Here is a 16,115-nt window from a genome sequence, read left to right on the forward strand (position 1 = left end):
CCTCCTCCTCCTCCTCCTCCTCCTCCTCCTCCTCCTCGGGGAACTGTTCTCCCAACCACGGGGCTGGGTCTTGGTAGCCCTGTTTGTCCTGTGTCACCCTGTCAACCTGGCTATAGTAGAAATGAGGACCCAGTATTAGCCAATGTTTATCTAGAGAAGTTGGCTGAGGAAATTGCTCACAATCTAACTGCAGAGTTCTGTAGTGAAGTGTCACATGTTTCTGTCACTGAGGTCTCTGGAGCAAATCTCGTGTTTGACCTTTGGGAAGCCTGTTTTTCTTTTAATTCTCTGAGGTACCTGATCTCCTTCTGAGTTCTCTTCCTTTGCCACCATTTTTGCTTAACCTAATTTAAATGGATTTTCTTTACTGTTACCAGAAACTTAACTAAGCCAATTGTCCAGGAAAGAGTATTTCCAAGTCAGGACAGACTACTCTTGTTCTTTAGTTAGAAGTGCTCCTAGAATATTCCTCAGGTTTACTGGAGAGATCTTTTGGGAATAGCTAACTACCTGGTTATAGAACTGTATTTTCATCTCTTAAGTGGACCTACCCACCAAATACATTCCTAGTTTCAGATTAATTAAATTGGTATTCTGCTTCATTTTGGTATCCCTTTTCTTTTTGGAATGGCTCAAAGTGTCTGGATTCTGTTAAAACTGGAGTGTGACACACAACCTCATCATCTTTCCCAAGGGCATGTTATTTGTATGCAGTAGGTGTGCAAAGAACACTCAGATGAGTAACTGACACCTCTAAGCCTTTTGTTAATTCGGAGGTATTGCATATTCTGCTCTACTTTCTAACCACAAATAATGCCCTCCCACTTAACCATTGCACTTGCAGAAAAATTGTGGCCTTTGCAACCACTCCCAAGCGCACCTGGTGCTGTATCTTCTTTTGTTTTGGCCTTGGATACTTCACTGCACATGCTCTAAGCTTTGAAGGCTATCAGTAGGCCATACCTGAACTACCGTTGTGTATCTTAGCAACCCCTCTCCCATCTAGTGTCACTCAGATAAACTTCAGCCTGTCTGCGGATTCATCTGCAGCCACAGTGCTGATGCTTTCCTGGGACCTCACCTAAGCTGAACTCCATGGGACTTCTTCCTAGGCCTATTTCAGCACCCCTTAGTTTTATCTGTGCCTCAGCATCAGCTGGGGTAGGTTTCTGGGGTGGGGGTGGGGGTGACCTGTGGGCTGCCCTCCAGACCTATGGAATCAGACTGTGTAGCTGCACTCATAAAAAGCTCCCAGGTGATCCTGATGCACTACTGGCCTACCCACAGCAGGCCCAACTCTGGGTCCTTGGGAGGCCTTTCAGCAGGTTCTTCCTTCCCTCTTCACACTTTTAGGAACTTGAAAACTTTTTTCTGACCATTCTCTTCATCATACTCCTTACCATTATATGGACACCTCAGTAGGTCCTGATGTAAAATACACCAGAGACTGTTTATCCCATTACCTCAAAGAAAACACGGACTACTCAGGATTAAGCATGTATTTATTTTAGTTCAGTTAAAACAAACATACATTGTTTCATTGAAACGGTGTAGCACTCTTTGCCAACAAGTCCTAGTAGAAGTGTTGGCCTCTAACAGTACAGTGGGGGTATTTACACTATATACATAAAGCTAACACACCCAGGTTCTCAAAGATCTTTCATTACACTAGATCACATTTGATTTCATTACACTAGATCACATTTTGAAACTACTGCATTTTGAAAATTAGACCTTATTTAAAATTTAAATAAGAGATCTGAATTTGCACCAAGTTTTCATGAAAAAATGTGATGTTCATCCAGTCTGTTTATTGCAAATACAACTTAAAGAATACTTTAAGGTTTTAGTGTTTACATAATTTGTCAATTTGTTTATATTGAAATCTCTGTACAGGTACTTTGGGGACAATTCTTATAGATACATAATGTGAATTCATCAAAATGCAGTTAAGAAACTTACAGGAATATATACACTTGAACCCAGACCCAAACCTGACATTATATACATTATATATTACAAATACATATGGACAGACAATGTATGTACAGATTATCATAAATATTGAAAAATAGGTTAGCTTTAATGGATTAATGCTGTTCTATAAATAACATTACAGTTATAACTGAAACATCCACGGAAGACAGTAATGCAAAATGAGGTGACAAGACAGTGGTTTTAATACTGAAGACTGCTCATTAATGGGAATTCACTGTTTAGGAACCTCAAGGCAGACAAGATAGCTCCAAGAATATCATGCAATGGAATTTACTCTAGGCAGTTCATTTTGAACCTCAAACAGCCAAAGAGGATTGAAGGAGCCTCCCCACATCAATTCGCTGTGAGAAGAAAATTCTTTTTTCCATTCCTTTCTGGTTGCCATGGTAGTTTCTCCCACATTGAAAGGATGTAAACTGTAGAAAACAACTCTACTTGGTATATTCCCTGGCAGGTCTCAGATACAAAGTCGGCAATCCTTCCAGGAACTCAAGTAGAAGTGCCAATTCTCGGTCTGAACTAGAGGTGAGGTTCTGGATTTGAAGGGAGTGCCAAAGCCCAATTAAATGAAAGCAGTGCTGTAGAATCCATCTTCTCACTGCCTTTCTAGATGGTCCCCAATTACTCAATTTTTGTAGAAACAAAAATGGATCATTGGTTTCACCCAATGTAGCACTACAAGACGTCTTCCAGTTCCATCCACAAGGGTCTTTACAGACACATCCTGTCTGCAATTTACTCACATATAATACAAGAATGTGTAACAAAAACCATGTCTGCCACATTTCTGGCCCTACAACTAGAAATGCTTAGTTCAAGAGAAAACCTTAAGAGCCAGATGACCAATTAATGATTCCATTATTTGCTTCCCTCAACCACTAATGGAATTATGTATATACTGGATTTTAGACATTATGCCTGATGAGCAAAGTACCACATTATTTAATATATTCACCATACACCATAACGTACAATAAATGTGCTCTTAAAGCCAAGTAATTTTTTTCACTTCTAACTGGCATTGAAATGGCAGGGTGCACATGCAGTTGGACCAACTCCTTACACTCAGGTTGCACTGGTTTCCCTAGCTAACCACTTGTTGGATGTAAACAATTCTGTGTTGTACAAGAATGAGATGACAATCCAGTGCAAATGAGTTTTTAAAAAATTACTGCATGAGAAACCCAGTGGCCTATACAAAGAGAACTTATACCAAATATCGGTGTAACCTGTGAAATTAGACCTCTACTGTAGACAAAACATGAACACAACTAAGCCATACATTATCAAGTAATTCACACTTCCAGGAGCAGATGAGCATTTTGAAAAGTTGCACTCTCTGGATACAATAGTTTTGGCCTGTAGCCATCAAATGCTCATTTTCCACTGCTGGAAGCAATGTCAAAAAAGGGCTGGCCCAAAAAACCCAGAGCTGTCAATACAACTCTGGAGACAGATGCAACTGAATAAACCCTGTTTTACCCAATTGCACTATTTGGTACCTCAAAATTAGTTATTTTACTTTCCACAGAAATATTTGCATTATATCTTCCATTCTAACAGACTGAAGCCATAAATATCTCAGTCTGAACGAAGCAAATTATTTGGGGCCACAGAAGAAAAGTGATGAACAAATTCACCTGATTTGGTATAACAATATTCAATTATTCTTTAATGGTGAAGTCTGAATGGAAAAAACTATGCTCCTATTCATGGTACAATTTTTCATTACATCATTTTCTCTAAAAATTTTTTGGGTAAAAAAAGTATTTGGCTTATTATGCCTACAAAAAGGCAAATCATTTCATAATACTAACATTTGTTTTTAAATACCAATGAGTTTTTCTTAATGGAATTTGTTGACAGTTGTTTTTGGAGAAGGTTTAAAAAAAAAGCAATTTTTTTAAAAGTAAAATAGTGCTTCTGAGGTCTTTAAATATTTTTGGTACAAAAACATAATAGTGTTTTCCTCAATGGTTATTTCAATACTTTGCTGTAAATTAATAAGAACTATTTCTCACATCGAATGGTTCCATTAGGCACATTCAAGTAAAATCATAAAATATCCAAGTTAAACAATGACACAGCCAAACATGTGGCTTGATAAAAGTTAAGAGTTCGTCCATTCTCTGGAATGGAATAAAATTGTCACTTCCATTAACCCGAGACTCGTGGTTTTGTTGTTAATATCCATTTCTAGTATACAGAATAATTTCTTTAAAAAGAAAAAAAAAAAGTTCACTTATTCTGCACTCAGAAGAACCAGCGAGGAATCTGCACTTCAAAAGGAAGTGAAACTGAAAACATTAGGTGAAATTTCATAGTGAGTTGAGTTGACTCAACACTGGCATCAAGTGGACTATGGGAGTTTCAGTGGTGCCAGTTAATGGCCACCTCCATGGGCATTGTGCACCCAATCCAAAACAATCAAGGCCATGCTTCCGGTCATCACCACTATGCCACTTAATAGGAAGAACACAGCCTGCAATGAGCAAAGAGAAACTGATCAGCAAGCAAAGAAATATATCCACTCAACATTCCTTCTTACTTTTAAAAACAGTCTTGTAATTACTAAAATTACGCTGACAGCATTTCACATACCTTGCTAACTTGCTAAAGATATTTAAACTGTTGTTAAGGTACCAGGGGGTTACCTGCAGTACAAAATAAGTCTACTTTTGAAATCTTCCCAAGTTTTGCTTTTTCATTCCTTTGTCTCAAATGAAAAGGTAAATAAATGTTCTTTGCTTAATAAACTCCTTCATGTAATAGAATGGGACTGATTTTTTGTTTTGGGTTTTTTGCATTTTTTAAAGCAAAAACTTCAATCACAGAATCAAACCGAAGTCATCCTAAAATGCAGCCTGCATCAGAGCCAGAAGTTTTCCAAAGAGACAGGAGTAACTTTACTCCTAATTCTACCCCCTTCAATTATTGCCACTATATATTTTGAATGAAACAAGATGGCAGTTTTTTTTTTATAAGCAATTCTAGTTCTTTAATCAGACTCGAATTGTAGCAGAGTAACGACTAAAAAGCAGTCTTCTCCCTAAATAGCCCCACCACCAGTTAACATATCATATTCTTTGTAAAATTAGTTGTTATTCCACTTTAAAGTACATTATGGCACTTTGAAGTGTTGTGACAGCTCCCCACAGCTTTGCTTTGAAGATGGTTAGTTCTGTTCTCTCCTTTAACAAGAAGGCCTATTTGAGTGTCTGTCACAAGGGGCACTCCAGCAAACACCAGTTAAACTACTACTGAAAGCTGAGTCAGTATCTCCACTCTTTATCTCTATTCCTCTCTCTAAAATATCTCAACAGCTTTCCTGCAATTAACTTAGGCTTGTATTAGAAGCAAAATGGTCTTTCACCGCCCGTCCCCCAACCTTCTACCTGTATGCAGAATATACCATTATAGAACTATTTGCTAGAAACTCAGAAGTATAACCACAACAAACAGCTAAGAGACTAAAATTAAAACCAGGTGAGGAAATTCTGGTTAGAAGATTACAGTTTCTGGTAGTCAGGGTATCTCACTCACCCCAATCTTCTGTACGGATTTCATAGGTTCTTTCTTCACTAGCTTGATATAAAAAGCAGATGGAAGAATAAAAATCAACATAGCAGCTGCAGATGCACCTGTAAAAGAAAATTTTCTTGACAAATTGTCTTGACAAATCAGTGAGTCGCTTGTCATTCATTTTTTAAACTTTAAAATCCCTTATATGTGAAAAAACTTCTGACACTTGCTCAAACTTACCAATGAAACCAAAGATGTCTCTAATAGTTGGGACAAAGATAACAAGCAAATTGGTAAACGCCAAGATAGACACTGTAATGAGACTATGACGCCACCAACTGAAATCTTTTGCTGCACACAACAAGTGAGTTATGGAACTCCGGATCTGCAAAAGAAAACACATACAGAAATTGCAATTCCAGCTTTGAATTAATGGGAGAAAAAAAATCCCAAATAACGGGAAATATATCTAAAAAAGCAGCTTTCTAAATTGTTAAATTGTGTCCCTTCCTCTGCTGCCGTTTCCTTAACATCTGGATGCCGAAGATCATTTTAGATCTTCAATTATGGAAAAAATGCCCCAAGATGTCTGGAAAATCTACAAAGTATTAAAAAAAAAAATCCCTCGAAAACGACCATCAACTTGGTGTTGCTCACAAATCTCCACGTTTAAAAATGCATTCCTACTGAATGAAAGCAGAGCAGGGAGGGGATTACTTACCGGGAAAATCACTACTGGTACTGTCAGAGTGACAGCCACTAGCACAGCCAGCCGAACGATGAGAAGGAGGATATCAGTTCCCATGATAGTAGAGTAGGTATGAAGCAATTCTGACTCCACATGTTCTATGGGGAAAGACAAAAAAAAAAGAAAAAAAAAAAAGCTTCAAGTGTGCCATTTCCTCTAGAGATCAGGTAGAAAATCTAACAAATCTAACTTACAGCAAATTTACACCAGTTATTAGCTACTCACAAAACGACTATAAACTAAGAGGCTAATAAGATTAATTTGGAATTAGGGTTAATGCAATTAAAATAACATTGAAGGGAAATTTTCCTAAATACCAAGCAGATTTAGCCACATGACCCCCATCAAAAACAACAGGAGCTAAATAGCTAAATCCCATGGTCTGGCTTACAGTTTGTGTTGTATAACAGAAAAGTGATTGGAAGAGGAGGTGGGGAGGATGAATTTAGGTGCAAGCGCATCACATACAAATGCCATCACATGACTAATGAGATGAACCTGGGCTTGAGAAGTCACTGATTAAATACACTATATTCCTATAGTCTAAAGCTCCAAATTCAGGTTCTCATCACAGATATGAAATATACCAAAATAGACAGAATAGAAGTGATAGATTATACACAAGAAAGTATCGATTTTATTTCACAAAGTGTCTTTTTCTGAAATCCAGACATTATTTACCATAAAATGTCAGGTATCCAAAGAGGGCAGCAAGCAGGTACATGAGAAACATAGCGAAAAATGAAATCTTGGACACATCCATCATTCTTCTACGGCTGCGGCTGTGTAAGTTCAGAGAAAAATACAAATCTGTATTTTAGCAGTAGTTGTCGCAGTAATCTAATACTTTTCTAACTTTCCCAACGAATGTATATAAAAATAAGTAAAACACTCACCCTTTCAGCTCTTCATAAATGGGAAGAATAGCAGGATGACAGACAAATGAAAAGGTCAAAATTGGCACAGCGTAGACAGTCTGCAAAAAAAAAGTAAAAATTTACTTAAAATCCTTATGGAACACGTTGTGTTACCACAGTTTTGCAGCTTCTATTTTGTATTAATGAATTTTAGGATCAGAACCTCAAAGTCTCCCTTGCATAATTAGATTCCCTTCTAATCTGTTCACTAAGTGTGACCAACATACTAACTTCTAAATGTGTCAATTATTAACATCATAGGATTAGTTCATTTCTCCATCTATATTAAGATACAAACCTACGGCTTTCTTCTCAGTCCTCAATAATTCAATAACTAGCTACTCATGGTTGAAGAGTAGCTATTCACTCTCCTCCCTTTTCCTTGGGAATTAATTTCTGGTGGAGAGTTTCCCTCTCTTCTTCCCTAAAATCTTACTTTAAGGAAATAAAGACTATATTCAGTTACCTGGGAGTTGAAGATAAAATAACGTGGTTTGCAAGTATCGTCATCAGTCACATTAAATACCATCTCAGGTGCAAAAGCTGTTGGCTGTGTTAAGGTGCTGTTTACGGTTTCGTTAATTATCAAGGCAACTTCCACAGGACAAGGGATCTGGAATTTCTTGCAAATCACCTGAAAACATTATTTTGCATTTGTTAAATTGAATAATTTTGCATTTGTTAAACTGAATAGTGTGACTGGGCTCATAAGAGAATCTCTAGTGTTACAGAAAAATTATACCTACCACAATCAGAAAGAACATCATGCACAGTAAGGAAAGGCCACTGGTATATCCCAAATATCCTGTAAGAGGGGCAGAAATTAAACTTTAATTCAGCAGATTGCAGGCAAATATATTTTCTCAACTAAGTAACTCAATGCTGCCTAGAAGACTTTAGTGTGAACACAATACGAAATTTCTAATTCTTAAATACCCAGGTATAGAATTATGTAAAAATAAATAACTGAAGGAGTGGAAACTTTCATTTTGTATGATTATTTATGAAGCAGAGATATTAACAAATGTCAACAAGACATTCTAGCCCCTGGCCACAGGATTTTGAAAGGCCTACACAGGGGTGTATTCTCCCGCTTCCAAAGTTATGTGTTGGGGACCTGTTGGCTTTCCGTTTCTATTAAGGGCAAGCCAACTAGCTGGTGAGAGGCTCATTTCAATTCTTTTGAGAGGAGTTTGCTCACCTAAGTTTCTCAGCAGTGACAGAGGAAGAATGAGCACCAGCGACACCAGCAAAACCAAATAGTCACCGTTCAGATACCACAGTCTGAATTAAAGAAAAGAGAAACAAGGTCAAAACCAATCACGAAAATCCCCAGAACGTTAGACACATCTTCTCCTGGGACTCATTTTATAGAAATACTATAAAAATAAACACACAAAAAAGACAAGTTTGGAAAAAGTGCTGCTTATTCACAGACAGAGCATAGGCAGGAATAAATGTCTAACTCTGTGCTAGCTGAATATTCACTCAGGTTAGAAATGGGGTGTGAACAGTAAAACTTTTGTCCCACTGTCTGCTCTGGGAAGGCTGCCAGCTGATTCATAACATAAAATGCTTCTTAAAGGCTTGATACTAATGTAAGGAACAAAGCAGCATTGTTAGGCCAGTAATCTTATCTTGAAGCATTTTGAGAAGAATTGTACACCAACTCTGTAACAGATAGCTTTAGAGCCTGCAATTTTTAATGCTAGAGACAAGAAAATTTAAAAGAAGTTTCTTTCAGACATCCATTAGCACAAGTACTTATTCAACACGTCAACAAGGAGACTTTTTCATACTTAGGTAAAATACACAGGCAAAGAAAAGACAACAAAACCCAATTCCCCAAACCAGGATTTATTCCAGGTTGTCAAAAGTATGTTGTGACACCTTGACCCACCTTGACTCCAAAAACAGTCAAAAGGTCCCTTCTGAACTTAGAGAAAAGATTACCCATGTGTCCTAAGAGTTCTAACGAGGTCTCTTCCTTTCCAGGTAATCAACCATACCCTCTTTTAAATAGCCTTTCCAAATTCTAAATGCCCTGTGAATTCTACTCCACTTACTTCGGCAACAAAGACCCCACAGAAAACTAGTGTTTAAGGTGGCTTATTAAATTTCTCAAGCCAAAGAGATAACCACATTGCTCTACTTTGAGATAATGAGCTGCAGGCGGGCAAGTGAATGATCCTTCCCCATGTTTACTTTAGATAAAAACCTGTTCCTCCACTGGGAGGAATAACTTTGCTACAAGGATAAGGTTTCCACAGTGTGGTCATACATTTTCTGGTATTATACATTTTGAACAGATTTAAGCTTTAAGAATTTCAAATTTACAAAAAATCAGACAGGATTGGTCTTTAACATTACTCAAAGCTTCAACCTGACTTAGGTTGGAGTATGTGTTATTCAGCTACAATCTCTCAATGAATATAAAAAAAGTGAAGTTCTAGGGGCGCCTGGGTGGCGCAGTCGGTTAAGCGTCCGACTTCAGCCAGGTCACGATCTCGCGGTCCGTGAGTTCGAGCCCCGTGTCGGGCTCTGGGCTGATGGCTCAGAGCCTGGAGCCTGTTTCCGATTCTGTGTCTCCCTCTCTCTCTGCACCTCCCCCGTTCATGCTCTGTCTCTCTCTGTCCCCAAAATAAAATAAAACGTTGAAAAAAAAATTAAAAAAAAAAAAAAAAAAAGTGAAGTTCTAGAAAACCTGTTTTCACACACAGGTTACAGAAGTTATTCAGAGTTACAGCACTAGCTTCAACCTGCCCTCTTTCTTAAGAGTTCAGCTCAGTTGATGGGGGACTTCTTGCTCAATTTCAACAGGAACACTTACGGAAAAATTATTGGTAATTATTTTGTATCCAACTTTGATAAAATGTATCTAACCATTTTAGACTATAATTTTTCTTATGAGTAACCTTACTTAGCACCTACCCAGTTGTATCTTCAATGTTCATTAATGCCTGGATCACCAAAGGTAACTCATATTTCACTATGAAGAGGTAGCTTGACATAGCTGGAGGAAAACAAAATTATACCATTACAAGTGCAAAATGTGGCATGTGACACCGAAAGTAACGTGTCACCACTGTGTGCTACACAAAGAGCAAAAAGTCTACCCAAATCACCTTTTAAAAATCCTTACCTCCAATGTTCTGCATTGTGATTGATCCAGAGGCTGCAAGCTTTCCAACTAATCCAAATGCTTTATGTCCCAACTGTTCGTATAATAAAGACCCTGTAATATGAAGAACACAGAAGCATGAAGGGAGAAAATCGTGACAGGCATAAATTGTTTTAGAAATCTCAAGAATGCTACCATACCTCCTTCATTGGCAGTTTTCAAAAGGAGATGAACAGAATACAGGGAAAATATGGACACAAATGTCAAGAGAATTCTGATGAAGAGAAGGAAAAGGCACAGGGTTATCAATAAGCACAGCTGTATTTAAAGACCATTCTTTTGCTTGTAGCTACACATTAAATATGGAACGTAACGTGTCCTAATAGTTCTTGCGCTAGACAGAAAGCCTCCAAGGACTGGTGTTTACTCTCCTGGCTAGAGTGTCATCTTTTCTTACCTGGTACTAAAAACTTGCACCGTGTCTCAGGTGTTAGTTCTACAATACTGGTTAAAGCAGGGGTTTACCTCCTGACTCAAGGGTGTCGGGAGACCCAGGAAAGCTCAACTTTAAGGTGGTGGACTCATGAGACTTGAACTTTGATTCTGGCACTGCAATATTTAACTGTATCCTTGCCACTTCTCTGCATTTTAATAGTTCCTTTTATCTATAAAATGGTGGTAATTATCTGCCAGTAAACCCAGCCCACAAGGCACTTGTGAAATGCAACCGAGACAGGTTCAGGAAAGATCTTGAGACCACCTGGACTACATAAATAAGAGGAGGAATGGGACTATAAAGGGAAAAGAGATAGTCAGGCACAGCTTTACAAACAGCTGGGCACAAGTCAGAGAAGTAACCACTGTGACAATATACCATATTGCCCACCATGGTGTTAAATACAGGCCCAGTAATATGACAAAGTTAAACAATGCCTGTGCTAGAACAAGCAGGCTATCAGTTGACTGGGCTATCTCCTCCCCTCCATCTGGTGGAACAGAAAAAAAGTTAAAAAATAGGGAGGAACTAAAGGTTCCCTAATGTCACTTAGTTTTAAGGGCACAAGTTCTTTCTCACTGAGCTTTACTTTCCTCCCCTCCTGGGCAAGCCAAGAAAAGTATGGATTTCATTTTATTAAAAAGAACAACAACAACAAAAAAAGTCAAAACCAGAGAAAGCACAGAAAACTCTGCAAACAAGAGAGCCCCTTTTTTTGATTCTGTACACGAACACTGAATATGGTATCATATCAGGTCTGGCAAAGAACCGAATGTCTGTTAGTTAAAACCTAGGTGGTTGCATTAAAACTGCCATTCTCATGCCACAAGTTTCATGGGGTCTAGTCTGAGGTGGAAAAATGACACCATCAGCCTTACTTTTACTTCTAACTGTACAAAGTTGTTGGTGTAATCAAAAGCAATGTTCAAAGTATGTTGACAAATTCAGCCCTTCTTTCTTACACTGAAATTACAATGAGGGATGAATGGACTTCATAACCTTTGAGGTCACTTTCAATTTCAAGACTGAGTCTGCCTAATAAGCGTAGCTAGAGTTGTTTAACCAGACTATGGCAGCCACGTGGCTTTTGGCCCATTTACCTCCATACCTCTATATCCTCTAAATATACCTTGTAAGATACTGATGGGATTAAACACTCACTTCATCACTCCTGATGTTATTTAACCATTTATTAAAAAGGTTAATCAAACACAGAGACTTTACCAAAGTATAGGTAATTTCAAAAGTGCAAGGGTAACATCAGAATTTTGTTTTCACTTATGAAACAGGTGCCATTTTGTCTTGTGTAATTATAACATATAACCATACCAGCAGCCTTTAAAGACTGTCTCTAGTTTTTATAATAAGAGCCAGGAAGGACTTCAAATATTTTAACAATGACGCCATTCAAGTTCCCCAGTAAAAACTTTGAAACTCTAGGGTCCTTTCGCTGTAAATTCCTGGTCCTTCCCCTTAGTAAGAATTCTGAAAAGCTTCATGCTAAAGAAGCAAGCTGCTGGAATCCTAGCTTCCAATGCTCAAAGCCAGGCTTAACTTCAGTGTGGAATTTCACCACAAAGCAGAACTTTGCAAAGGTCTGCTTTTCCTTTCATGAACATGCTATTCTGCTGGAGAAAATAACTTGAGTAGATGGCACGAGGCAGCTAACTAAAACACATCTGTCACAAAAGGGACAATTCCATACTCCCTGTAAGCTACAGTTTCCTCATCTGCACAATAAATCACACTATCTTCCACAGAACTTGCCTTAGCCAGGAGCCCATAGGTACTTAACAGCTATGATACAGACATCACTGAAAATGTATGGTCAAATTTACATGTACTTTTGTACTTCTTCTTTTCTGGACATAATGTCCACACTTGTCTTATTTTCCAAGGATTAGTGACCCCACATCAGTTAACAACCACTGTCTTCTATAGCCCCCAAATTCTAGTCTAGGCATTTATGCTAGAAAGCACTGGAATAAGTAATTTTAATTGGGCAACTAAGGAAAAAAAAAACATTTAAAAGCAAGTACTTATTAAAGTATTTATTTCTTTGCTATGGCATGTAGCAACCACACAGACCTGAAAGAAATAAATATTAAAAAGGAAAAAAAAAAACAAAACAAAAAAACCACACCACATATGGGTTCTTTCAGTGTCCAGAAAATTATGACTCACTTTTCTTAGAACAAACATGTTCCAGGTTAAGCAAATACCACCACACCCTATATATTTTAAAAAGTCTGTTTTCCTTATGCAAAGGTTCTTGGGGAAACTCACTTATAAACCAATTTGGAAGTACCATGCTTATTAGTATTTTTGCTTTCCATTTTGCCAGAACAAAATTTCTAACCACCTTGGATTTATCAATAGTTCTTCTTCACAATTCAACCCGTTACAACTTTTAACTATTCCAATTGATTTAAAGACTGTTGGTTTAATTATTAGTTTTAAGTGTTGTCCTACTTCTTCCTAATTGGCTTTCTTGGTATCATGCAGTTACACATCAGAATAAAGAGGTTTTTGGATTTTTCATTTTAAATTTCACACAAATGATTTTTAACTCCACTACTTCAACTGTAAATTCCATCTCTGGAGCCAAAAGTATGTTTTATTGTCATATTAACTGCCCTGCATGGCAGACTCACTACTTACACATACTTACATAAAAAGAGCAATTCCAGTATTAGCCATGGCATAAGAAAGCCCAAGGATTCCACTGCCCACAATCGCATTGCTCAGATTAAATACTGACATTCCAAAGGAAGTAGTACCTGGATGCTACATAGAGGGAAAACGATAACCAAACATATAACAATAATTAAATGGAGAAAACCAGCTTTGGGCAAGTTAGATTGAAATCTAAACGTAAAACTATTCTTTTACTCCATAAAGCCACAGACAAACAAATTATTATTTTCAACTTACAAAGTCTGTTTCATACTTCTTCTTTCCCAAATTCGATTCAAGTAAGAAGTTCTGGTTTTCAGGATCTACATCTGCATAATGGCTGTGAGATTAAAAAAAAAAAAAAGAAAAAGGGTAAACCTGAACTGTTTTTGAAATATACAACGGAATGCTTGAACACAGACTGCCCTTTAGTGCTGTCACACACCTTTAGTAAAACGCCTAAGAATTAAGTAGGAGTCGACTTTCACACGAAATACTGTCACTGCGACAATCGGATACTCTTTCAGAGATTACACACTCTCCAAATGCTACAGTAAATTAAAGCAACAGAAGCAGAGTCGGGGTAAAGAACCCCGGACCTCCCCCCCCCCCCCAAGCCGTTTTAAGAAAAAAAGCACACAACTTCTCCTACCTTTTCAGAGCAGCTTGCTTGGTGGGGTAGGAGTAGTTGAAGTCGCTGTTGGAACTGTAGCTGCTGCTGTCCTCATCCGGGGAAATATTGAACCTTCCCATTTCGGCTTTCTTCATGCTGGCACCGGGAGGAAATAGGGTACAGCGATCAACACTGGGCTCCTTTTGTCCTTGGCAGTGCACCGGCCCGCGCGGCTGCCTGCGAAGAAGGTAGAGGCGGCGCGTCAGGACTGCAGCGCCCGCCCGCCCGCCGTGGTCACGTGACGCCGCGGGGAGGCGCAGCGCGGCTGATTCATCCCCGGCCAGGCGAGTGGAAAAGTACCAGCCGAGCGAGAGGGGCGGGGGCGCGCCAAGGGGCGGAAAAGTACAGACAGCGAAGCCGCGAAGAACAAAGATGGTCCCACCGCGGCGATGTGCCCGCAGAGGCCCGTGCCCTCCGGACCCTCTCCAACGGATTTTGGTACTGCACCCTCTCCATTATCCCAAGTGTGAGGAGTGGGGTGCAAGGGGGCTGTTTTGCTTTTCCTCCAGCCTCTCTGGTCGTGCATAGGCACGCCGGGCATTGGTTAGGTGTGCGCGCACCCCAGGCGCACAGCTTCCCGTTCCTAGGATTTGCAACAGCAGTGCGCGTAATCCGTCCTTTCGTGCCCACGGTCCCCCCACGGGGAATTGCCTCTGCGGCACATAGCGGACTCGAAGAGGGCATAAAGGGCTGACAGGAGTCCTCTCTCGAGAAAGGGAGAACACCCGTTACCCAGCAAGCAGAGGCGGCGAGGGTTTGTTTACACGCGCACGCCCGTGCCCTCGAGCACACTCGTCTACAGGCATTTGGCTCGCGAGCGCTTCGCCCGGCTGGCCCCTCCTATGCCCGGAAAGGAAACTGATGCAATATCGATCGCCGATTATCAAATGTTCCTGGCCCGTCTTCCCCAACCGTGGCCTCTGTATACCAGAAGCCCAAACCCACCTCCGCTGCTCCCAAATTCCAGGACCCCTCGATTTAATTTTTTTATTAATGCAAATCAGTCACAAGACTTGCCGCAGCGGGGCCGCGGGCCGGGCTGGTTCCCCTCCCCCTAACGGGAGGATGCGGCTCCCCTCCCGGCGGGCACGCGGCCCCCGCGCCGCGCCCCTCCCCCGTCCGGAGGAGGGCGGCGACCCCCTTACGGGCCGGGGTCGAAGACGGGCCCCGCCGACCACAAACGCCAGTCCTGGGAGGAAACGACCCCCGCAGCTGCCTTCCAGCCGCGGCCCCTCCCGGACGCCCCTCCCCCACTCCCGCTTGGGCCCGCGCCCTTTGCACAGACGCCCCCGCGCGCGTTACCTCGGTGGTCTCGGCTCTCGTATCCCGGAGACGTCACGAAAACGCCTTCAGTGGGGTTTTCTCAGCTAAACAAAAATCGCAAAACAAAAACAAAACCAAAAAAAAAAACCCAACAATAGGCAGGAAAAATAATTTTAGCAAAAAAAAGGAAATGGCAAATTGCCGCCCCAATCGTCCGGCGTCCGCCGTCTCAAGGGAAAGGCTCGAGTATACAGGAACGCGTGGTTCGGCTACCAGCGGTGCTGTGGGTAAAGTGCTCCAGGACGGCGGCGTCGCGCGGCTCTGAGGCTGCCCGCGGAGCAGCGGGTTATAGCGGCCGCCCAGGAGGACGCGTTAGGGGGCGGGGCCGCAGCCGCCGGAGTGCTGTCTCTTTGTATATCAACACCACCTGGGCTCCGCCCCCGGCCCGCCCGGGCCCGCAGGCCCCGCCCCGTCCCACCCCTCTACCCGCGGCCCAGTCGGGGCCGTAGCTCCGCCCGCTGGCGCCCCCCGCCCTCCGGAGAGCCAAACCCCACTCTCTCCGGTCTCCTAGTCAGCCCGGAAAGACCCCCCATGCTCATCTTGGCCTGTTCATGTCAACCTCGATATGTGCCCAACACATGCGGTTGTCTTTAAGGAGCCTTCTGCTTCATTTCCCTTCCGTCCGAGTTACCAGCAGTCTT

The 16,115-nt window shown here is 40.9% G+C and overlaps 1 protein-coding gene across 3 annotated transcripts; it reads right to left on the reverse strand.

Moving 5' to 3' along the window:
* Nucleotides 1–1,484: 1,484 nt before the first annotated feature.
* Nucleotides 1,485–15,795, reverse strand: SLC38A2 (solute carrier family 38 member 2). Of its 3 annotated transcripts, none has more exons than XM_047868011.1 (16): nt 15,454–15,795; nt 14,131–14,247; nt 13,737–13,818; nt 13,474–13,589; nt 10,507–10,580; nt 10,328–10,420; nt 10,117–10,198; nt 8,387–8,469; nt 7,932–7,990; nt 7,652–7,819; nt 7,165–7,244; nt 6,950–7,050; nt 6,242–6,366; nt 5,761–5,905; nt 5,542–5,639; nt 1,485–4,480 (listed from the first exon to the last, which is right to left on the reverse strand). In XM_047868011.1, exons 2-16 carry the CDS (start codon nt 14,244–14,246, stop codon nt 4,382–4,384), a joined length of 1,521 nt encoding a protein of 506 aa, XP_047723967.1. In that variant the 5' UTR covers nt 14,247; nt 15,454–15,795; the 3' UTR covers nt 1,485–4,381. The 3 variants fall into 3 exon arrangements, with proteins under 3 accessions (XP_047723967.1, XP_047723966.1, XP_047723968.1); XM_047868010.1 differs by having other exon boundaries at nt 14,131–14,328; XM_047868012.1 differs by lacking the exons at nt 13,474–13,589; nt 15,454–15,795.
* Nucleotides 15,796–16,115: the final 320 nt, after the last annotated feature.

Source organism: Prionailurus viverrinus, chromosome B4 (assembly GCF_022837055.1).
Source record: "Prionailurus viverrinus isolate Anna chromosome B4, UM_Priviv_1.0, whole genome shotgun sequence".
Taxonomy (NCBI): Eukaryota; Metazoa; Chordata; class Mammalia; order Carnivora; family Felidae; genus Prionailurus; species Prionailurus viverrinus.